A 24,759-nucleotide genomic window follows, 5' to 3' on the forward strand; every position below is an offset into this window, starting at 1 on the left:
GGAAAAGGTTTAAAAGCAGTTTTCGAATAGTGCTCTTTAAAATTATAATTAAATAAAATATTTGATTAAAAATTTTGTTATTACATTTTTATATTCCATCCCTTTCTTATCAATCTTTCTTTTAAGGTTAGGCTTATGTTCAATAGATACATAGAATCTACTCGATTGTCCTATTAGAAAAAAATATCAATTTAAATAAAAGTCTTTATTACTTACAGTTTAGATGGTAAATAATAATAAAAAACTGATTTTTCCCATCTCGCAAGTAAGTTTTACGCTGACCTATTTACAAGATTGCTTAGATGTAACCTTTTTTAAGATGTTAGCAGATATTATTACATGCATAATAAATAATAAACAAAAATTAATTAATGGGGGCTCCCCATATATGCGAAAGGGGAGTATATTTTTTTTTCACCGAATTGAGTCACGTGGGGTATTAAACGAAAGGGCTCAATTAGTAATTTTCGAAACTGGCCCTATTTTTGTTAATGGGTGAAAAACAGGTGAGTATCCAAAATGTGTGCCACAAAAAGTGAAACAAGCATTTTGGAAATTTTCATGAAAGTTCATTCTAGAAATACGAAAGTACGAAACTGGCATCAGTATAAGTAATAATATAAGACGCAATTCTAGAAAGTTTGAATGCAATCCAACTATTACTAACAAAGTTATCAAAGGTCAAAGTTACGTATTCCATGTGAATTCATGTGTACAGATATGTGTGACGTCATCTAGTGGCGGGCCATGATAATTTGTGTAGCAACTCCCATCACTCCGCTCTTCACTAGATGGCGGGCTAGTTCTTTGATTGAAATCAGTCTAGGTGCAAATCTGGTGCTTTCAAACAATAATTCATATCCTTATCGGGTTTTGAATTAAACGAATGGAGCAAAATATTACCTGCAGCCGATTTCGATCACGCTGGTCCCAAGGGTGGAAACGCGGGGCAGCGTCTGATAAGATCGCCTCTATCCTGTAATGGAAACCGAACAGCTGCAAATTTTTTTTGCGAGCAATGTTTCATCCAGATGGATATATATCTACGTACGTTGAGTACCAACGGTACTCATCTTTTGTACTTATATATATGCATATATATGCTTTGGTACTACCAGTAAAGCGGAAATATTCTGATGCGTCAATTAAAATAGGTATGCGCGTATATATGTATCACATCCGTATGTGGTAATAGGCAATATGTACATATATTTGAAAGTTTGGAAGTACATGAAGGAATATTTTCACTTTATAGCTTTCAGCGAAAAAAAACGTGCATCGAAAGTTCCTCTAATAAAATGAACACAAAACCTTTATACCTGAAGCGCCCAGTTTCCAATACTTCGGCTTGTTTAATCTCAAAAACGATGTTTCCTAGTTGGCGTTTTGAGGTTTTGGATAAAGTGTGTGCTGTTGCACCGTCTTGTTGGAACCAAGTGTCCCCCAAATCCGAATTTTCTAGCCGTGGGAAAAAAAATTCTGTAGCATGTTTACATACCGGTCCGAATTCACTGTCACTGTAATCTCATTTTCCTCAAAAAATCAGGGACCAATAATTCCAGCTGGGGAAATTGCACACCACACTGTGACTTTGGGTGAATTCTCGAGGGTTGGTGTCAGCCCAGTAGCGCATGTTTTGTTTGTTAACCGATCCATACAAATGAAAATGGGCTTCATCGCTAAAAAAACAATAGCACCCTCGGGAACGACATCAAGAAGAAGCTCACACGCGTTCATCCGAGAATTGAAGTCACGTTCTGAAAGTTCCTGCACTATTGCCATCTTATAGGGATGAAAATGAAGATCATCACGAAGAATTCTTTTCACAAAACGATCAGATAGTCCAAGGCAGATGCGTGTTTGCGCGCAGAACGCCGTGGCGATCGCAACATTGACGCTCACTGCTTCAATGTTTTCAGGTGATCTAACGGGCCGAGGGACTCCAGTTCTTCCTTTTGTCGCACTTACAGTTTGTCTGAATGCAGTGACCCATGTAACAATTGATTTGCGGTCTGGGACTGGAGTCAAAGGGGCTGAATTAAAGCGATTCCGAAATGCACGCTGTGTTGCAATAACCGAACATCCGCTTGAAAAGTAAACCTCAACGGCAAAGGCAGGCTCCTCACTATTCCAACGCATGATGGCGACTGAACCGTGTCGGGACAAAATTTTACAGTATCCCCTCTTGAACGAGACCACTAGCGCTCCACTATGACATCAACTAACTGAGTGGCGCGCATTTTAAAAAAGGAAGTTATGCTGCTGCACCCTGTATTTTATGGAATGCATGTAGGTTGTCCGGAATACTTTGTTTGCCGAGAAGTTGGAATTTAATTTCGGGATGAGATTTTTATAAGGAAATATTGAGCGTTATATAATGGCAATTATAAACTGTATATTTTTATTGGAAGAAATTCTCTCTCATTTCGACACAATCCCTGATGCACCTATTGCAATTGTTAATTACCTTTTACATACTCGTTTCATCCATAAACTCTCCGAAATCCTTATTGTTCTGGAACTTCTATCCATCTCTCATAATCACATCTTTGAGATTCACGAAGTTTTCCCCTTATCGCTGGGTTCAACTTGTTCATTAGTCTACCTTTGTTGTAGAAAACATCATAAACATGGATTTTGCCGGTAATTCGTGGGCTTTGTTTTTCTTTGGGACGGATGAGATGAAATGTCTTTTTGTTTTAGGCACAACTTGTCTTTTCTTCTTTTCTATTCTAGTTCGAAAAGGTGAATCTAAGATTCATCATATATGTATGTACTAAGAATGGAAAATTCATAACACTGCTTCACCTTTATGCACACTCTTAAGCTCATGTTTTTATGCTATCTCGTTCACTTCTTTGGCGCCTAATTTACACTTCTTTTGTGAAATTTGAGGGAGTAGTGCTGGGTTCCTTTAGATTTATGCATGTTTTTAATATTGTGTCCTTATGTAATTGTGTCACATCCTTTTACATGCAGATTCTATTCAATTCAAAAGAAAAACGAATGTTCGAAGCTACCAGATTTGTTAAAACTGGACTCTTACATCAGTTTTTGGGTGTAATGAATATTTGAACTGACTCAATCTTAAATCTTACATCTTAGGAACATTCCGCTTTGACAAACTCATTATTCACAATTGATGGTGGCTTCTTTGGTTGGTTCAGTGCTGTTGATTTGTAAACAATTATCTGATTTTATACTCCAACGAAACTGTGTATTGTGGGAATTTACAATGGAAATATAAGTGGCCATTTATATCTTAATTTGTTGATTCTACGAGTGGCGATTGGTATTTATTGATTTTAGAGGGGATAATTTACTGGATGGTATCATAGGCAGTATAATGCCGTAACTTTAATTGTGTTGGGAGTTTAAGAGTGGCAATTGATATTTTAATTTGTTGATTCTATAACTGGATGGTATCGTATGAAGTATGACGCCGTAACTCATCCATCCTAGGCGGAAGCACTTGATTCAGATAAAAGAATTTTTGTTGTTTCTGATGCCATGATGGATGGATTATTTAAGTATCTCGGAACTATGTTATCAGCCAAAGGTGATTTGCTTTATGAAATTTCTTCACACACCAGTGAAACTTGGGAAAAGTGAGCCGGTATTCTTTATAATCGACGTATCAACGAACGTCTTAAACACAAAATTTACCACGGTTTTGTTGCCCTGTCGTTTTCTATGGTTCTGAAAGCTGACTTACAATCAGAGACAATAAACGGTGCCTCGCTGCAATGGAGACAAAGATGTTGGGTTAGATCTGTGACGTAACACGCCAAGATCACATCTGAAATGAGGACATACACGATAGATATGAGGTTTCACCGATCGTGAAAAAGTTGCGAGAAAGGCGTATTCTTGGTATGGCCATGTAATTCGCACTAACAAGAACTCACTAGCTAAGATTGATGTGAGCAACGAAGTCGGTAGGAAACTATCGAAGTATCGGTGGTTTGATACGCTAGACGATGATTCGAGATCCTCTCGATTAGATCTGAACAAAATGTAGGTACTGTAAAGTGTAACAGGTCTCGTTTTCAGAACCAACCCAATCGGAAAATCTGAAAACAATCACAAAGATGCATCTATATAAAATCTAGTCCTCAAAATCATTACATTATTTGCTCGAATAAAGTTAACACGTTGACTGCCAACTACGAGATAACTCATAGATTGCGATCTTTTTTAGGACGCCAACTACGAGTTATCTCGTCCTATGTTTACTTACCATTTTTGTGCATTTACGATTAAACTCGTAATATATCAGTGCTAATATAGATAGATGGCTTCTAGGAAAAGAACAAAAAATCAATGCTAGCTTGCACGAACAGAAAATTTATTTAGAAACTAACAAAAAATATAATTATAAAAATTAATTGAAATTCAAGAGGTTGTGATGTACTCGACAAGTTCTGCAGCACTACTGATGAAATATGATGAAATATACACGCGTATCTATGATTCAGAGATTAGAGAAGCGACAGGTAGAAACGTGTCTGTGCACGAATTATCTCGTAGTTGGCTTCCGCGAAGAGATTTCTGTTCCAGAAGCCAACTACGAGATAATTCGTATGCCCTTTTTTTTTATGAAAAAAGCAATAAAAAAATTTTTTTTATGATACCTATGTACTAGAATTTGAGTTTTTAATAATATAATGTGATAAAATCAAATTGCCATTTTTGGCCAGATTTCTGAAAATTGCCTTGGCAGTCAACGTGTTAATAATGATATATTACTATATTTTAGAAATTTTATCAAAGAGGTCTCCTTAAATTCATTCTCGAAATGAGAAGTTTTGCACGAGCATAAAGAGCATTACAATGAAAAATTTAAAGGAAATCCTGCAATTATGATACTTACAAAGTTTATAATAGACCAAAACTATTGATTTATTTTTGGGCGAATACAAGTAGTCGTCTGCAGCACGGGATATGCAGTATGAATGTATTGCATACTTTCGTAAAATGGGAAAGCTGCAAAACTTAATAGGTACAATATGAAAACAAGCCGGAAACCGGAAGTTCGGGGCTTTCGGTGTGAAACGTCTTGTGTATTTCATATTTGAGAATACTTAACCAAGAGGAACAAATCAATTGGCTAAGGTGTGCAGAATGTCATTGCGTGAGGTAGGAACAAGCTAACTGACTCGTGACCCATGTGGTTAAAATATTGGTGTGTTGATGGCGCCTAGATTTTTTTTTTTGTGTGTGTTTCCCCATCGTATCTGGCAAACTATACAATGCCACATGGCCGCACGCTAACACCAGACTTTATACGCGCAATTTTTCTCACGCATTTACCGTAGACAGTCAAACATGCGCAATGATTTTTCCCCAACATAAAATTTCAAACAATGCGATGAGAATTGGATCTACTGTGTTCAGTCTTCTTGATCAAACTATTCACTTCAATGCGACCCTGGCATTCTATTCACACGGAATAGACAATTTTGACCCATTTTGATTTTGTCAGTACTAAACTTTTCAGGACCATGCCATGTGCCTTACATTTCTTTGCAAAATTTTGGAAGTCTAGGATGAATTTAAGGGGGGCTTTCCAGTATTAGAACCACCCTTAAAGTCCACACAAGGATTTCACATTCTACATATTTCCACTGAATTTCATTTCAATAGGAAAGAAGGGCGTCTGATAAAGAGAAAGTAGAAGGAGAAAAGGGCGTCTGATAGACGGAGAGGCAAATCGGCAGTAAAACGTTTTTGCTGAAGTTTGGTTTTTAGTTTTTGCTCAAAATCTTAACGAATTGGACCCAGAAGCACTTAATAATTATAATATTCTACTGTCGAGACAACTTTCTATCTGAACTTAATTTATTTGAAGGTCATAGCTCTAACTTATTATGATAACTCCAACTAATTTAGTCTCGAAATCCTACTTGCTTCTGAATTTAACGTTATTAAAAATTATTAATTTTTTTTGGGATTCACTATCAATGTTACCCTAAGATTATAATCTAAATTTATTTTGTAGAAAAGTATTTACACAGCCATTTAATTTTGCATATATTGCGGAAGTTATTCCCCGAAAGCACATAGCGGAAGCTAAATAAATAATGTCCGCACCTATCGCTTCACGGATCGTTGAATGGAAGACATCTCGTCTATGTGTATATATAGTGACAAGTACCCATTAAAGTCCAATATACATACGTTTCCCTGGTATGTAACTTGTCACTTTGTAAGAAATGGTGTCATTGACTGTGATCCTGATAGAAAGCAGTGTACGTTTGAAATCAGTAAATCTGCAATTCTTGCCTTTATTTCGTATGTGTATGGTACATAGTATGTTTGCTTATCAATCATTCGTGCGTAATAGTTCACGCCACGTTTCACTGTTGGGGGTTGTTTATTTCAGGCTGCTAGCAAGGCTGTTCTTATCTGCTTTATATACAAATATAATTACGTAGTCGATGAATATTGAGCGATAACTGTAGAGCTATAATTTGGAAATATGTTTCCGCTGATTACTGATTTCTTTCACGTGTGTACCGAATTCAAATTTGAACATAACTCAGAAAGTTATGCAGCTTTCTAGGCATTCGATGGTGAAAGAACAATGCATTGATAAATGCGTGTAACATTAGGACTTCAATCAAATTACATACTATATCTATTATATACACATAAGAGGACAACAACCGTTTTGTTTTTCTTTTGTAGATGGATTCAATAATTCGCAGTAAAAGCATTTTAATCAGTTTTACATCTGTTAATATCAAATGTATAATTTCTTGATTAGAGCCACTCAGGACGGTCAACCTCTCCATAAAAAGAAAAGGATATGGTAGTTCCCCTTCATGGTAGAAACAGAATTTTCAGCCCCAACCGCGGAGGCAAATGAGGAAGGGGGGAGGGGGGGGGGGGATATTCTTTATCAAAATTTTAGTGCGACAGTTAATAATTGAAGATTTTTTGGAATACATGAAAGATATTAATATTCAACTCATAATAATTACAAACATGCTTCAATAAGACGTGAGTGAATGCAATTTTCAGTACCCTTTTCAGATAATGCATTCTTTCGTTTCATCCTGAGAGAACAGTTTTAATTTTTCCTGCTATCCTCTTTGCTTTTCATTGTTTTAAACGTGAAAGTAGGTTTTTCTATTATAGAATTTAACTCAGTTCTTGTATTGCTTGAATAGGGAACAGTACATGTACATAGATATAGATATAATGAATGTGAAAACATACCAAATAACCTGGTGTCCTCAAGGTCCAAATTTAAGCCTTCGATCAAAATATTTTTTTAAACAACAAAAAACACATATACATGAATTTGAGTATATTTGGAAGCTAATATTATCATTAACCATTTATTCCTAATATTTTTTTTAAATTTTGTTACAAAATATGCTGCTCTTCATATCTTAAGTATTAAGTATAATCACAAACGTATTTAAACATGCCCAGTTCCAAATTGCAAACATTTCTGTTGCTTGTAAAACTCTTATTAATGCATTTAAGAATATTTCGAGAACACCTTGTCCCTTGTGTGAAGATGCTTTTTACTGACGAAGGGAGCAAGTTATTCCCGAAAGATCACTGAGTATATGTATTGAAAAAAACTTACTAGCACCGAAAATAGCGCCTTCAATTTAATTTATTTTAACCCTATTTCATTATCGTTGGATTATTACGCGATTTTTCTGAGTTACGATCAAATAGGATTAAACTGCTTCAAGGATCTTTTGATTCTTTGGACCAATAATCGTGAAGATCTGAGTATTGCTAGGGAATTTCTGAAGACAAAAGCAATTCTACTCGTAATATTTCAATAATTGCGTGCATACCTTTAGGAGTATAGAATATTCAATTTTATTCATAAAATATTTTGAATCATTGACTTAAGGGATACCATCACTTTAGTCTTACTGTTTATTGTGTATATCGTTCCATTGGACTCGAATATTATTAAGGAAAAAGCGGATTTATTTTTGTTAATACAGTTGGCAGTTGTCATTTTAGTCAATTGGAAATTTGTAATTTTTAAAGAATGAACCTCGAATTTCCGCTCCAAACAGAAGCCAGCGTTTTATTTTGTTGGTACTCTACTGTGGATGTATTCATGTTTTTCAGTAGTTTAAACCCCATGCTTTTTCAAAATTCAAAGGTAGTGACGGCAGCAATATATGAGCACTTTGGATATCTCGATATCTGAAATAATAAAAAACTTCTTGTTTCTTTTTCGTTGGTGTGGATATTTATTCTTGCAAATATCGATATTTCGGGAACCACTTGTTCCCTTCATCAGTGCTAACAAGTTAATAATAAACCTATTGAGAAGCAGACTTGTTAGCACTGATGAAGGAAACAAGTGGTTCTCGAAATATCGGTATTTGCAGGAATAAATATCTACACCATCGAAAAAAAACACCTTTCCAACAAATGTCAAAACTAAGACCAGCTTCGAAAAGCACTAACCGAGACCTTTCATTTGATACCCCATACGACTATATTTGATGAAAAAAAATTGTATGTGGACCTCCTTAAAGTCAATGTAGAATTACGTAACTCACTGTATGCGTGAGCGTTCACAGTTCCCACCTTACCTCCAAACTTGGTGTGAATCGCTACAACCATCTACGAGAAAAATGCGTGTGAGGGACAGACAGACAGTAAACCAATTTTAATAAGGTTTTGTTTTACACAAAACCTTAAAAACGGGCTTATAATCAGAATGAAGTTCGCTAGAGAATGACACATTCAAAAAATTTTACCAAAAAAATAACAAAATGGCTGCGGTTTTTTAAATTTTTCGGTTTTTGGGGCCAAAAAGCCTGATGTAAATCAAAATATTTAGCACCTATCTCCGTCTCCGAGGTTCATTATATTGCTTTGGATGTATACAATGATATTAAAATGCGGGTCAACAGGTTGCGGTGGGCGGGCCACTTAATCCGTATGGTTGAGGATGATCCAGCCCGGAAAGTCTATCAGGACAATTTCTATGGTAGAAAAAGAAGATGAGGCCGACCCTGAGAGAGATGGAGCGATGGCATATGTCAGGAGGACAGACAAAATTGGTACACTTTGGCGCAAAACCGGGGCCTCTGGAGTTCCTTATTAAGGCAAAGCTAGACCGGATACCGGTTGTTGCGCCGTTGATGATGATGACGATGTCTTTTTTACCCGTCGCGTATTAAATGGTGGCGATTTCCTGAGAAAAAAAGAAATGGTGTCACTTACACGATTACCAATCATTACGAATGTAGAAGAATTGTGGAACCAAGTTAAAAACATGATTCACAGAGTGTCTTATGGAACCGTCGGGGTCATCAAGCCAGGCAAGCGGTCCAAAAAGACCTTTAAGATAAATTGAGAGATATCTGTATCCATTTGCCAAAAGCCGATACGAATGCACACAGGATATTGAACACTCCTGTTGCGTTAAAGAAAAGAAAGCAGCTTTGCATACTGATAGATAGCGAAAATATTTCGAGCAAATTTCCACAGAAACATTTGTTCATCCTCCACTTCCACAAATACTGAAAACATTTGGAGCAATTCCATCTATTTGTGCCATTGCAATCGAAAAAATAATACAACGAATGAATCTGAACCCTAGAAAACGAAGAGGTGTGACCCACTTTGACTCGGTGAGTTCTTCGATTGGGTTATTGGAGAAGGTAGAACACCATCTGACTGGCAAGAAAGCACCACAGTTCCAATTCGGAAAATGACAAAAAAATTTGGAAAGAATGCAGAGTGATCAAATTACCACCCGATCCGGTTGCTGTCCCATACCGTGAAGATTTTTGAATGTATTCTTGACAACCGTATTCACGAAATTGTTGAAATACCCGTTAATCAAACCGGGTTTGTCAAGAATTGCGGAATTACTGACGCAATACACGTTACACGATTACTCATGGAGGAACACCATGAGAAGCATCGCCCTCTTTACATTGTCTTCCTGGATTTACAGAAGGCGTTCGACCGTGTACCACACGAACTCATCTGGTATGCTCTACAACACCTAGTACTAGAAGAATTCGTGCACTGGGTTAAGTTGTTCTACCACAATCCGAAAAGTAAAGTTCGTAATGTGGTGGGTGTATCAAAACGTGTTCATCAAGGAAGCGCCCTCTCACCACTCCCCTTTGTTCCTGGTTTGTACACCGTCACACGGAATATCCAACGTCCAGCGCCCTACATACTGCTTTATGAAGATGATGTTTTCCTAGCATCACATAGCAAAAATGATCTCGAGCAACTTATCCAAAAATGGAATGATCGCCTCATGCAACACGGTCTCAGATTCAATCTAAACAAAACTGAATTTTTGACGACAGATCCCCATGACACAATCACTGTCAGTGGCAGTGATCTGCCCAGAACTGATTTTTAAGGTGGTCATCGGTACCAGCACACAACTTGATGATATCTTAGTACATCAAGTGTGTCAGTACGTACATAGCACGTAGCCCATATTTCATTGCGAAACCATGCTTTCTATCATCATTCAGTGGCCATAAAAAGCGATTCCGTGCCATCTTCGTTTGCAGATGGGCTCCGCGGTGGTGGTACCCTCAAGTGAATGCATTGTTCGCCCTTCTATGACTGCCGCCAAAAACTTTATTAGTTTCGGATCAATGCGGTACAGATGAAGGGTATGGATTAGCCAGGATTCCGGGACACTGTCAAAAGCCTTGGCATAGTCGATATTGAAACTAAAGAAATTTCTTTGGCCTCTAATTTCCTATTCTACAATTACCGGACCAATTATGCTCTTTCTAATCAATAAATCCAACTGGGTAGCCCTTCTGCTCCTCAGACAAAATGTTGTTCGTCTCGAGGTGCGCAATGACGCTTCCACTAATAAGGGATTGAAATAATAAAACTTGTTGTTTCTTTTTCGTTGGTGTGGGTATAACTTGTTTGCACTGATGAAGGGAACAAGTGGTTCCCGAAATATCGGTATTTGCAAGAATAAATACCCACACCAACGAAAAAGAAACAACAAGTTTTATTATTTCAATTAATTAATCGTTGGAAACACCGCATAATTTCACTCTAATAAGGGATGTTAAGAACTTGTTGAGGGTGTTTTAGTGCGTCCAGAATTTCAACTACGGGTGTCTCACTGAGGATGGCATAGTTCCGGTAAAACCTCTGTACTTTGTTCTTCACCTGACTTGATTTGATCAGCTTGGCGATATTATTATAAATTCTAATTTACATATGTGCCTAATAATCGAACAAATTTTCTTTCAAAATCCTGTTGTGAATACGAATACTAAGTTTTTAAATCAAATTAAATTCCTAAACTCTTCTGTGGAACTATGAATCGGTGAAAACGCATAACTCTCATCGCCAGTGTACAGAATTTCTTAAATTCAATATTTAGAGAGAAAGGATGTATGTAGCAAAGGAACTCAAAGAAACAATATTACCAAAATTACATATTTCCATCCATCCGTTTTCTACTGCTGTAAAGTTAGAAAAAATGTTTCTATATCTAAACATGCCGTTATGTCCCTAATCATTCTATGTGAAAATGCTTCACATAAAAAGTTGGGTTTTTCTGGGAGGTGACAAAAGTCGTTATTATAACCAAATAGTCGTTATAAACGAATTCTACTGTACTGATTCAGATTTTAATTTTTAGTTCTATTGCGTGTCTATGTGTCCAGTTCTAATTTTGGAGACGTAAATTGTTTCGACAACGGCTATTATTACAACTCTCGCTGATAGTTATCTACGAATATAAAGGGAATAATAACAATAATAAATATTATAGCACTTAGATTAATTTTATTTTTCGGATTATTCATTTATTTTTGGACATTAATATATAAATTAATATTTTTTGTGTTATACTTAAATAATCCATGTAGGATACGAAGATACCCTATCCAGCAAAAAGTTATGCGTGAAAACTCTTCTCGCACCTACAAAGACTGGATAATTGCGGTTTACTATCGGTGTTCCAAAGAGCTAAACATTTCCTGAAATACTTCAAATTTGGATCGTATTATGGTCTATTGAATTTCTCCATTTACTCCAGGCAAGACTTCTCAGTCATTTGAACCATGGTAGCCCACCTGATCCCCTTTTTATGCAAACTTGGCACTGCTGCTCAGACAAAAATAACAGATTAGCTTAAAAATTGATAATAATAATCGTTGGCACAACAATCCATATTGGATCAGGGCCTTGAAGTGTGTTATGACAACCCAGCGTTCTAACCATTGAGCTATTCGGACACACAAAAATTGGTAAATTTTTTAATAAAATTTTGATCAAGGTTTTGTGTACAACAAATTCAATCGTCATGCATTGATTCGCTGTCCTACACCTTGAGCACAAGTTGATGAACACTTGGTGTAATTGGTCGCCTCCATATTTAACCAATTCGGCTGCAATTTTACCGGCTCCTGGAGACTTGTGATTTTTAAGCCCATGAACTGCACGGACTTTTTCTTCTACGCTTGGTGGTGGCAGTATTTGTCTGTCATCTTCAGTTAGCGGGACCTTCAGCTCACCGATGTTCTGGCTATTCAGTAATTCATCAAAGTACTCAAACCATCGCTCCAATATACCCATTCTGTCGGAAATCAGATTTCCCTCTTTGTCTCGGCAGGATGAACATCGAGGTGTGTAAGGCTTCATCCTGCTGACTTGTTGGTAAAACTTGCGCGCCTGGTGCGGTTGCTCCCTGTACTTTTCTAGTTCACAGACCCCAGGCTTCCTTTTTCCGTCTGTAAAGTCGCTTCTCCGCTCGAAGGAGTTCGTGATAAGTCTCCGTGCGTATATAGTATTCTTCCGTTCCGTAGCTAGCTTACATTTATCGTTAAACCAACCGTTCCGACTACTTTTGCGGCTGGGGCCAAGTATGTTTGTGGCCGTATTTATGATAACGTTCTTCAAGTGACTGTGAAGATCATTTGTTGATGCTTCATCTCCAGCTTCTCTGTTGACTGCGGTTATTGCGGCATCTATATCCCTCTTATAGGTGTTGCGGGGATGGCTTGAGTGTTAACTCTCATCTGATTGTCAGAGGGGATTCTGGTTATTCGCACTCGGAACACGTTAATGAGGCTTATATTTCTAAATTTGCCTAGCAAGCGCAGAGTGCATAGCCGTTCGCTTATGGTTTCAAAGCCGATAAGTGCAGATTTCATTTTTTGGCTAACTAAGAAACCTATTCCGAGAACATGGTTTACTGGATGGTCGCTATAATATATGGTGTAACGACTCTTCCTCAGGAAACGTCTGGGAATATGCCAAGACATATTTTCTTTTGTTCGAGTTTGTTTACTATCTTGTGCATCTGCTCTGTGGTGGAATGTTTCTCTCGAAATCCATGTTCTGAAATAAGGTTTTCGCTTGTTGTTATTGAAAAGGACTGGGAGGAGGCTAATTGGACTGTATGGTTCCACTTTTATTCGGTCTTTCCCTGGTTTCTGGATAACTATTATCCTAACGTCTTTCCAGTTTGCCGGATAGTAGCTATTTCTGAGGATTCCGTTAAAGGAGTATAGTATAGCGATTCTCCCTTTTTGTGGCAGTTCTTTGATTAACCTGCCAGTTATCAAGTCGTACCCGAAGGCTGCGTTGGTGCTCACTTCTTGAAGCTTCCTGTTCAGAGAGGCGAAGGAGAATTTGAGTTGCTCAACTTTATTCGGTATGTTGTCTATAGGTCGGTTCAATGTCTGTCTGTCTGTCTGCCACACGCACTTTTCTCAGAAACGGCTATACCGATTAGCACGAAATTTGGTGAGAATGTGTAAACTATGTGACCCCCAGAAATGAAGTGATGAGATCCTTCTACGCTGAGATTTAGGGGGAGTCCCCATACATGCAAAAGGGAGGTGTAAACATTTTTTTCACCGAATATAGTCATGTGGGGTCTCTATTAGTACTTTTCGAAGCCAGTGTTAATTTTGAGATTTATTAGAAAGGCGGAGAGTGGGAGGGTCGAAAGTGATGATTTCTTTAACGGACCCATTCTCAGAAACTACCCAACAGAAAAATCATAAAAATAATGCCCAGGCCTCAAAATACTCTCCATGTCGATATCTGTTAAAATTAAGTTAATAATAGTATATTACCATATTTTTGGGGAAATTAGTAAAACCCCCCTTAAGTTTATCCCAGAGTTATAAAAGTTGGTAGTAGTATAAAATATAATATGGAGCATATTATCCCCAAGTTTGATCAAAATCAAACTATTAGTAACAAAATTACAGTACCTCAAAGTTATCTCTTCCGTGTAAATTTACTGCAACTGAATCACAATATCACACTAAAGTGGGTAGTCAGATATGCTAAATGCATATACATAACGGGCTACATACAAATGGGATAGTTCTACACCTAAATATACTCACAGAAGAAGCAAACAAAACCTTGCATACCTGAAGCGCCTAGCTTCCGGTTTCCCGACTTTTTTATGTTTGGAGTGAAGGCTTTGGCAAAATGCTGAGCGAAAGCATCAGCTTTGTCCTTTTGCTCATAACCCATTTATCCTTAGCGTCCTTAATAAATGTGTCAACCAGGATTGGTTTTTTAATTCGTTTAGTCACTTTCCAGATTGAATAGTCTGTGTCGTTGTTTTTTTTGCATCAAGTTCGTGTTTGAGCGCTTTAATTGCATCGTTGAGTGCTAAAGTGCTAGAGGTAGGGAATCTATATTTCTGCCAATCAGTTTTGGCTTTACTTTCCGCTCGAAGGAGTTGGATAATTGTGCTGTTTTAGTGCTTATAAGCTCTGGTTTCGTTGTTGTGGGCTGTTGGGGTGGCTAATTCCGCGCATTCTTTAATTGTCGCTACAGTATAGTCTATCGTGTTGTCTATATCCTCATTTGTTTTTAATCCAAGCCTTGGCTCCGCATAGGTGACCCCAGGGGTATCGCTCAGGGTTATTATTGTTGGTGAGTGATCCGATGATAGATTGTTGGTTGTTACAACCTTGATTAGGTGTGAGTTGACGTTTTTTGCCATTCCAAGTCGATTATATCGGGAATTTTGTTGGGGTCAGAAGGCCAGTATCTGGCCGAGCCCCTGTTATGTTATGTAAGTTGTCCTTAAATGTTGATTTAAGTAACTCTTTCCCTTTAGGGGTGGTCAGTCAGAAGATTTGGCATTATAGTCTCCTGCTGCAATGAATCTGGTTTCTAGTGAGTTAAACACTTCATCGAATTGCTCCGCTGATATTGTGTGCTTGGGAGGGCTGTAGATTCCGGCGACGCAGATATGACCAAAGCGATCCTAAATATTAATTGCTATGTAATGCACATTTTGCAACTGTTTGCAGAGAATTCGGAAATGTTTAATCCGGTTTCTCTCGAGGATTGATGCGCTTCCATGTGGTTTATCTTCCGGGTAGGTGGTATTGTATGATAGCACGTAAAACCATGGATTTAAAAATTGTTCTTGATGGTGAAGTGGGTTTCTGAGATAAGCATGATATCAATTTGCTTGGTATCTCCACCAGGCTAGGTAGGCTTCCAATTCATTTTCATGGTTACTTGTGGCTTAAATGAGTTCTATTTGAGTGTAAACCAACTCAGGTTATCTCGGAAGCAAATTAGTAAACATAAATGCATAAATACACATTTGTAGAAAAGATGGATATTGTTGATTATAGTATATTGTTATAAAAATTCAACACATCCTTAGTTTGCAACAACAGTATATAATTAAATAAAGATGCTGAAATCCATTTCAGATTCACAAACAGTTCCTATATGAAATGTTCTCTATAGAATGAGCATCCATTCTGATTCTGTGAATCGAAAAGGAGTTCACTCGCTCCGAATGATAACAAAGCATTTTTTCACATAAAAACCGGCCAAGGTTTTAAATTTTCCGCAAAACCGAGAGCATTTCATCCTTTTTTACATGAAAGCCATGATATATAGATGAGTGGGCTTACTTTTATAAAAATACACATATATATCTAGGATAGCCACTCGTGAAATTTTTTCATGTGTATATAATTTTGCTGAATCGTATGAATTGGTTGCTGGATGTTTCCGTTAAAAATATATATATTTGTTTTTGTTTTTTTGTTTCAAAAAACATGACGCCGGACAAAGTATGGAATAACATTAAGGTAAATTTTAAGCATTATCTATGCTAAGCTTCAACACCTCACGATTAGGTTGTGTATTAGCCGCTTGAATTCATTAATTCAAAGAGTTGAGAGAATTTTTCATGTCAATTTTTTCTAAAATTTGACTAAATAAATAAACTTCATTTGTTACTTTAAAAGATATTTCTTTACTTAGTTCGTGCTTAACGTTTAATGACAATGTCCCTTTTTCTTTTTTTGTAGATATATTTTTTTTTTGTTGTTCCGCATTAACATGTGCTCGTCCCGTCGAATAAAGACAATAACTCGGAAGCCTGACGTTTCGGGTGTAAAAGCTTTGTGTTCGTCTTGTGTGAGAAATTTTCTATTCCATTTTTCCATTCGTATCTAACTAAAAATTCACAATATTCCTTGATATATTTAACTTCGCCGTTCATATATGTCCACTTTATATTGCGATAAATTCACGTGGAATACAAAATTTTGATCTTCTATAACTTTGTTAATAATTACACAGATCTGCAAAAAAATCGTTGAAAAGCTGATTTGATAATTTTAGCTGGTTATAGTTTGCCATCATTGTTATGCTCCAATTTTTTTTTTCCATACCGGGCAATGCTATACTCTCAAAGAACGCAGGCACGCGCAGAGGCAATCATTAAATCCGTCGAGTGGAGAAGCGACTTCTCAAGCAGAAAATGCAAGCCTGGAAGACCAATAAGTCTGTGAACTTGAAAAGTACAGTGAGCAATCGCAACAGACGCGGAAGTTTTACCAACAAGTCAGCAGGATGAAGCCTTATACATCTCGATGCTCATCCTACCAAGACAAAGAGGGAAATCTGATATCCGACAGAATGGGCATATTGGAGCGATGGGTTGAGTATTTTGATAAACTGCTCAACAACCAGAATATCGACGAGTTGAAGGTTCTGCCAACTGAAGACGACGGACAAATACTACGACCACCAAGCATGGAAGGAACTGGTTAAATATGGAGGCGACCAACTACACCAAGTGGTTCATCAACTGATGCACAAGATGTGGGACAGCGAATCAATGCCTGACGGCTGGCAAAAATTAAAATGTTCTCACTAACCTAAAAATATTAACTGCTATTCCTGGTCCATAAGCCTTCGATTTCTTCAAAAAACACATGTAAAGCCTTGGCTTTAATTCTTGCCTTTTTAGTGAAGTCATTCAAATGTCGTTCGGACCGGTAAATTCGCGCTTCATTATGGCGATCGACATAAACGTGACATATGACACTTATCCTGTAAAAGCCTGTATGTGGTCTTAATTCTCCACTTTTCGAATTTGTTGATTAGCCCTTCCATTGCGGCTGACGACACCCAACTCAGTTGGACTCCTTTCGTTGCAGCCATTAGTGCGATCAACTTAAAAAAAAAAAAACTATTCTGCTTCCTCTCCCCCAATAAGCTTTCAAAACTTTCTGCTTGAATCCTAAAATAAATCAGCTAATATTTTTGTTAGGAATCATGGATATATAGCTCCTTCTACTCTAAGCGAGTTGCTCCTTTGAAGGATAGACGATAATATTTTCGTGCAGCTTTCTGAAAATGTTTCCATTCGACAACTTCTATGATTCTCTTCCTATCTTTGACGAATGGAGCTTCCCCAACCGTTTTAGAATTTATAAACCCGATGAACCGTTTTTTCCGCTCCATTGGTTCCCAACTTTTCCGTTTACATCCTTGAAAAGGCCATCGAAAAACTTGCGATAACATGCTAGCGCTCTCATTCCATGGCGCCAGCTTTCACTTTCTTAATAAATGTAAAACATATTTCCATTTAATATAAAAGTTCTCAAAAGTCAATAGCCTATGGTCACTTAATAATGTTTATAAGAGAATAAGTAAAATGAATTTCCCAGTTTGTTTAATAGTGGGAGGTGAGCCATGGATTTTGTTTACTAATTTAACCTAATTTCGAATATCGAATTTTGAAGTAAGTTTAACCTATAAAATGTGTTTTCGCATCTAGGATGCATGCTTCCTTTACTTTAATCTGACAATTTGCTTTAAAGTCCGCTATCAAAACAAAATCTGCAAGTGCTAGTGCTCTCGTGTGTAAAGTATATGTTCAAGGACATCTGAAGACACAAGCCCCTACTCTATATTCATATTATTGTCTTAAGTTCCGCCACTTATATCAGTTTTCCAGCTGAGTACACTTATTTAATACTGTCGACATTTGAGCTTTCAAGATGATGTTGCATCTTCAAACCTTAAATGTCGACGTATTGTATGCAGTCTAGACTTGATTAGGGGAAATATTTTTTTGTATGATATCCTTTCATCGACTTTAAATATTTTACCTTATGGTCCCTTCAAGTCACTTATTTTTCATATTTGAAACGTATTTTATAATGAATCAGCTATTTGAGCCTTTTTGAGCATAAAGAACAACTTTCTTAATTTTCCATTTTTCACGAAATTGTCTTTGGTGCTGAAATCGTCCTACTTTGAAGTTTCATGAGAAATTATGTGTACATAGCCTATGAACATGATTACAATCTTTCATGAGAAAGATTTGTATAACTTTGTAAACAAGTAAACAAAATAAAGCAACCTAAGATGACTTTCAACATCAAAGCGACTCTTTGACTTTTGGAAATATTAGTCTAATATTTGTAAATAATTCAAATAATTTAAAGTATGAACTAATTAAATTAACAACATTTGTACGTGGAAATGATTATCTCATTCGCTGTGCTATAACTCCATTTTATGGCATAACCTGATAACTTTTCCTCTATAACCGCACTCAAAACTTTCTTGTTATACCAGTAACTCCATACATTGAAAATAAATACTGCATTCATACATATATGTTCACCTGAACAATGACAAGTTTCTATTACGCTTCCTCCGGATTTCTCTATTTTCAATATCAGAGAACACGAACTCTCAATACATTTCGTTCATCCTGTCAATCTCCCATTGTTGCTCTTCAGCTGCACGATGGCGTATCCTTCGAATGCAATATCATTACCAATAGATGTATAACTCAGTTATTTCAATGTGATTGCTTCGCTTATTGGAAAATAAATTGAATTCATTTTCTCTTTTCCTCCTGTATTGAATTACAGATACTCGAGTATATCCGAAGGGAAGAACATGTCGATCATCAAAAATAATAACCATGCATCGTTATCGGACGAGGAAAAGGATGAGTAAGTATTGTTGACTTTTACCTGATTTATTTTAATATTATAACATTTATTTAAGAAATGAGAACAAATAGTATTTTTCCAGTTTTCACTTCATAACACACATACATAGGCACATACAGGGATGTCCATTGATGAAACTATTTCTGCAAAAACTTTCCGAAATACTTAGACGACTTATCCATTGAAGTAGCTTTTGATGCAAATTTCCAGAAAAATATTTTTCTTGGGAAAATATTTAATTTTCGACAGTTTTTCAACGATTCACATATTCACTCCCTAACTCGATGTTCATACTGCTCTGAAAAGCGTAAACGAAAAAGTCAGACGAAGGATAATCAGTTTTCCTAAATTATTCAAATATCATAGATTTACTCTTTCTCTATTCGTTGGAGTTGTTTAATATTTACAGAACAACTAGTAGAATGTGTAGCATAAATATCCCCTTTTGTGCACGGCTTTAGCTCATGTTATACTTTATTTACATGTTAAGTGAATGCTGATGAGAGATATGGCAGAAACCAAGACCCTCCTCTATTCCACTATTCATCCAGGTCCTGATGGATAAGCGGTGATGCTATCATACTTACAATGTTGTAACTTACCAATAAATTTAAAAGTTTAACCTGCTGCCTTCTACTTCTTTAGCTTTCCGCCGTTGTTCCGATCGATTTTGCCATTTTCCACGGCCAAAGGCCTGAACTGGGTGGAACCGAGAGACTCGCGAATCACCGTCTGCAACGTATCAAGTCATCGATCGATTTAGAGACTAAAGTGAAAGTGATTTTCTCCCAAAATTATAAATTTTATGGTGATGTTGTGGTTTAAGAGAGTGAGTTACGTGGTATGAATTTAGGGAGGTGCTTGAATTGATTCTGTATTTATATTCGTCACTGCTTTGTGGTGTATAGGACATCCTTTCCAATTTTGATTTTCAATGAGACTGTGAGTCATTCATTATCAACACTGTGAGCAAGTGATAAGCCTTCAGTCGCAGGCCACCACAAAGACAGACACAAATATGCTGAGCCGGGATTCGAATCCAGGGTAACGAAGTCGAGAGCTGACACTCTACTAACTCGACCATCGCACCATAAATATAGGAAAGTTTAATTATTAACTTAATTTGTAATGATATTGGAATAGCTTGTTTCTTGAGTTTGAGGAAGGGGGCTATTAGACAAACATGACATTTTAATCCCGTTTTCGCTTTAGACTCATCGACCCTAAGTCGTTTATTTGCTGCTGACTTCAAATATCAATATACTTCCTTCGCACTGAGTGGATTATTATACTCAGGGTGTCCGCGTACGCAACTAGTTATGTGGCTATTACGAGCAGTATACCTATGATGTCAGCTTGCTGACATTTAAGACAAAAAGGAGAAGGCGGGGACTGGAAACTGGTCATTTCTTTCACGGATCCATCCTCAGAAACTAACCAGCCGAAAAATCTGAAAAAAATTTGGAAGCTGCCACTATACTAATAAAGTAAATAATAGTATATTCCTATAATTGTTGGTAATTGCCTATGGAATCCCCCTTTAGTTCATCTTTGAATCATGAAATGCAATAATATAGAGCAAGTGATTAGAGCGCTGGGCTGTCGTAGCGGAAAGTCACGGTTCAAATCTCAGTGGTGGCAGGGGATTTGTTATCGTGACAGTGCACTGTACTGCACCGTTACCGCCTTGAATGGAGTGCTCTAACACACCTGAAAGCCCTGATCGAAGATGGGTTGTTGCACCAACGATTATTATTATTATAATATAGAGCATGATCCTACCATCCTACTGATCCTACTGGTGGAAATCGCGTTATTAATAACAAAGTTATCATAAGTCAAAGTTGTCGTTTCAGTGCAGATTCTGAGACTTTGAATGTCACTATCGCGCGAAAGCGGATATTCTGACATAATATGTGAATATACGTTCCGTGTTAGGTACAAATTTTCATTAAGATATTTTTATGTAAAAAATACACAAAACCTTTCATACCTGAAGCGTCCAGCTTTTCGTTTCCCGAGTTGTTTATTTTTCGGCCAGTCGTCAGATATTTCTGCCCTGTGTGTAGAGGTTTAAGAAAACACTCAAAGTATTCCCTGCCTATCGTAAAATGCGGCTAAAAGGGATTGAAATCACTGAGCCAGCAACCTGCAAATTTCAAAACTTTACTGCTACCGAAATGTCAACTGCACTTCGAATAGGGACTAAACCTACAGCTACTTCTGGAACGCTCCCCGAACACGGCATTGAGGGTCCCCAGAATGTTCCTTTCCTCCAAATCGAGCGAGAATTCTAGCGAAATAAGCTAGTCATTCTGAGCCTAAGCATAGTGAGACAGTGGGACTCTGTAGAATACTCTTCTCCCTTTTGCAGTACACCGCTTTTGTACTCTAGAAAGCCAAGTGTTAGCAGGCGTGAATCCTTTATCGGAATGTTATTGACGGCAGCATGTGTTCTCTCGCCCTGGGAACCTATTTTCAACAGGATTTTGACTATAAAATCCCGTTCCAGGTTAGGGAAGATCATAATTGTGCAGTACTATGCACCTGTAGTGAAGGATGCTTTCTATAAGAAATTGCACGCAGTTGAAGATAATCTTTCTAAAGGTGACACTGTGATCGTGATGGGTGATCTGAATACCAAAGTGGACTTTGACAACGCTTAGTACGCGCGATTTTTGCCATTAGTGGCATTGAACTGGATAGCGAATCGAGCGCATTAACAGCGCTAGGTCCGCTTTCACCGCCTTGTCTAAAATCTGGAAAACCGGTTATGTCAACACCAACATCAAGTTGAGACTCTATATATATATGCTTTATATATATGTAAAATGAACACCGGTGGTAATCAAAGCCTTCCAAGCCTTCGTATTTCAGGGTACCATGTACGATGGTGCCCGGATGACTCAAGTGATTAGAGCGTTGGATTGTCGTAGCGTCGTCGCGGTTCAAATCTCACTGGTGGGAGGGGAGCGGGATTCGTTATTGCCACTGGATGTTGGATACCAGACGATTAAGCAGTGAACGAGTTTTTGAGTCAAATCAGGGTAATAATCGTGGGCATTGTTGCAATGCTGACCACATCCCCTTCTACAGTGTACTGTAGTGTACCGTTACGGTCTTGAATGAAGTGCCCTGGTCTGATTAGATTGTTGCGCCAACGATTATTATTATGTACGATGGCGCGTGGGCATGGTTGACGTGCTATGAATGACATATTAATTCCGTTGTGTTTTTGCGCTGAAGTTTATGCCTTGACGTGATTGCCTTCTTTTTCGAGGTGTGCCTTAGTGCTACAATTGATTAGATGTCAAAGACGCAGAAATTTCATCTCGTTTTATTCTTTCTCTCTATCGGTACAGAGCTCAGCTCGTCTCGATTGAGTTCGACACTTTTCTTAGTCATGGGTTAGTTTGGGGGGAGTCGAGGGGTTATTAAATCTTAATCTATCGTGTCAGGCCAGCGTTGTTTCAGGCGACAATTGTCATAGTTCGGCATCTTTTCACCCGAAACATTGGTAATCGTCCAGATCCGAGGCCAACTTAATATTTCCGATTATGTTTTCAGTCTGTCAGTCTTAGATTATGTAATTCCTAGTTTAATGATTTTTGTCTATATTTGATAGAATATACACAACAGTTTAACTCCTTCGCACAGACGTTAAACTACTACAAGCATCAGATGATCAACTTTTTTAGTATACTAAACATATACCTAATTAGTTTTTCGCCAATCATCAGGATAATTTGTTCGGTTGTCCATTTTTCACCATACTTTGTTAGTGTTTCTTGTTCACTATTTTGTGGAGTATAGGGTATCGGGATCGACACAATCAGACTGTGCTTCAATTTCCCTATCATCATACTTAACGCTGTGGAAATGATAAGCTTATAGCTTATCAAACACAAGATGAATACAGACACTCATGACGACTGGGATTCGAACCCAGACCAGAGAAGTTGAGAGACTGACGGTCTACTCCCCCAAAGGTCGCCCCATCAATAGCTCAGCTGGTATTTTGTCGATTCCGGGAGCTTCACATTTGGTTTTACATAGGAATGCCTTCATCATCATCGCAAGGTTTGCATTTAGGTTGCCTGTCGTGTTCGAAAGTCCCATTTCATTTCGGTTCCACCGCTGATAATACTGTCATCCTAATTCTTAGAGAGGGTCGTTGGTAGTTGTCTACTACTGTCTAATTTAATCTTTTCATTGAATATGGTCATAACAGGTCTTAGTTTTGACATTGATTGTAAAAGGACCCATTCTCAGAAATTACCCACTGGAAAAATCTAAAAGTAATGATGCCTCTATGGGACATCTATGCCACAAAATACCCAAAAAATCTGCAACGTAAGAAATACACAGAATCGTCCATAGCTACAGCACCGCACTTCCGGTTTCCGATTTCCTCTTGTGCAGTAACTGTTCTTTCTTTCGACTGCAAATTTAGCCCGTCGCCTCAGTCCTTGATATTTGTCCTATCTCATAAGCTTCGTTTTATTGGTAATCACTACTGAGAATTTCTCATCGAAATAGTGATTTCTTCTCCCCCCTGAGATCCGTTGCATCCGTATACATTCTTGAAGGGGATTTTCGAAATTATCGTAAAGTTTTTGCAATATCACTTTGACTAATAAGGGAAATTTTGTGTTGAACATTCGACCACCACTGGGCCATGGTAGGTTAATTTTTCTAACTAATTCCAGACCTTTCCAAATTAAGTTCAGACTTTTCCCAATCAATTTCGGAATTTTCCATTTCAAATTCAGACTTTTCAATTTCGAAATTAAAATTTTCCGTTTCAAATTCAGATTTTTTTAATATTCTAATAAAAGTTTTATAACAACTTTGTACTATTGAATAAGGATGGGCTGGAATTCTTCGAACAAAATGTAAGCTGCTCATCAATTTTCTATCCTTATTTGTTTAAATGGATCATGGTATTCAATCAGGGAAAGAATGTAAGCCCCTCGATCTTTGCTGGTTTTTTGATGACCTAAAATCCTGTACTTATAACTGCAATTAATTTCGCCATTTCCTATAAAAACTCAATAATGTCCACTGACAATCGAGAGGACTTCCCAAATATTACCAACTTTAAATTGTAGCATTGCTAAACACTTTCAAACAAACTGATCGAGCAAGATGTCAGGAGCCACCTTAACTGCTTTCATTGTATTGCTTTCCTCTAAAGGTTACTTAATTAAGATGGTTGACGCTCAAGGAGGCGGCCGCAATTTCAGGGTTGAATCCGAAAAGCACATATTGCATTTTCAAAAAGTGTGAAACTACTAATAGCATCCTAAATGACGGCATTGGACCATTATATTTCCAGGCCAAATATATATAATGGCTCACTAAAACAAATAATGATAGAACATTTATGAGCCGCTCAGATTTTTTCAAAGAATCCCAGCTTATCGAGAGATAAAAGTTGATATAAAACTTAATAGCAAAATATTGAAGTAATTCTGAATTTGAAATGGAAGAT

General features: G+C 37.4%; 1 protein-coding gene across 1 annotated transcript in view; it reads left to right on the forward strand.

Annotated features, from left to right (window-relative positions):
- The window catches only part of LOC119650688 (uridine phosphorylase 1), a 119,629-nt gene that overhangs the window by 17,796 nt on the left and 77,074 nt on the right, over positions 1 to 24,759 (forward strand). Inside the window, exon 2 of the mRNA XM_038053651.1 lies at positions 19,182 to 19,265. Within this exon, the coding sequence (XP_037909579.1) occupies positions 19,210 to 19,265 (56 nt within the window). The 5' untranslated portion in view covers positions 19,182 to 19,209. The remainder of the gene's footprint in view (positions 1 to 19,181; positions 19,266 to 24,759) is intronic.

The sequence above is a fragment of the Hermetia illucens genome, chromosome 3 (genome assembly GCF_905115235.1).
Source record: "Hermetia illucens chromosome 3, iHerIll2.2.curated.20191125, whole genome shotgun sequence".
NCBI classification, from domain to species: Eukaryota; Metazoa; Arthropoda; class Insecta; order Diptera; family Stratiomyidae; genus Hermetia; species Hermetia illucens.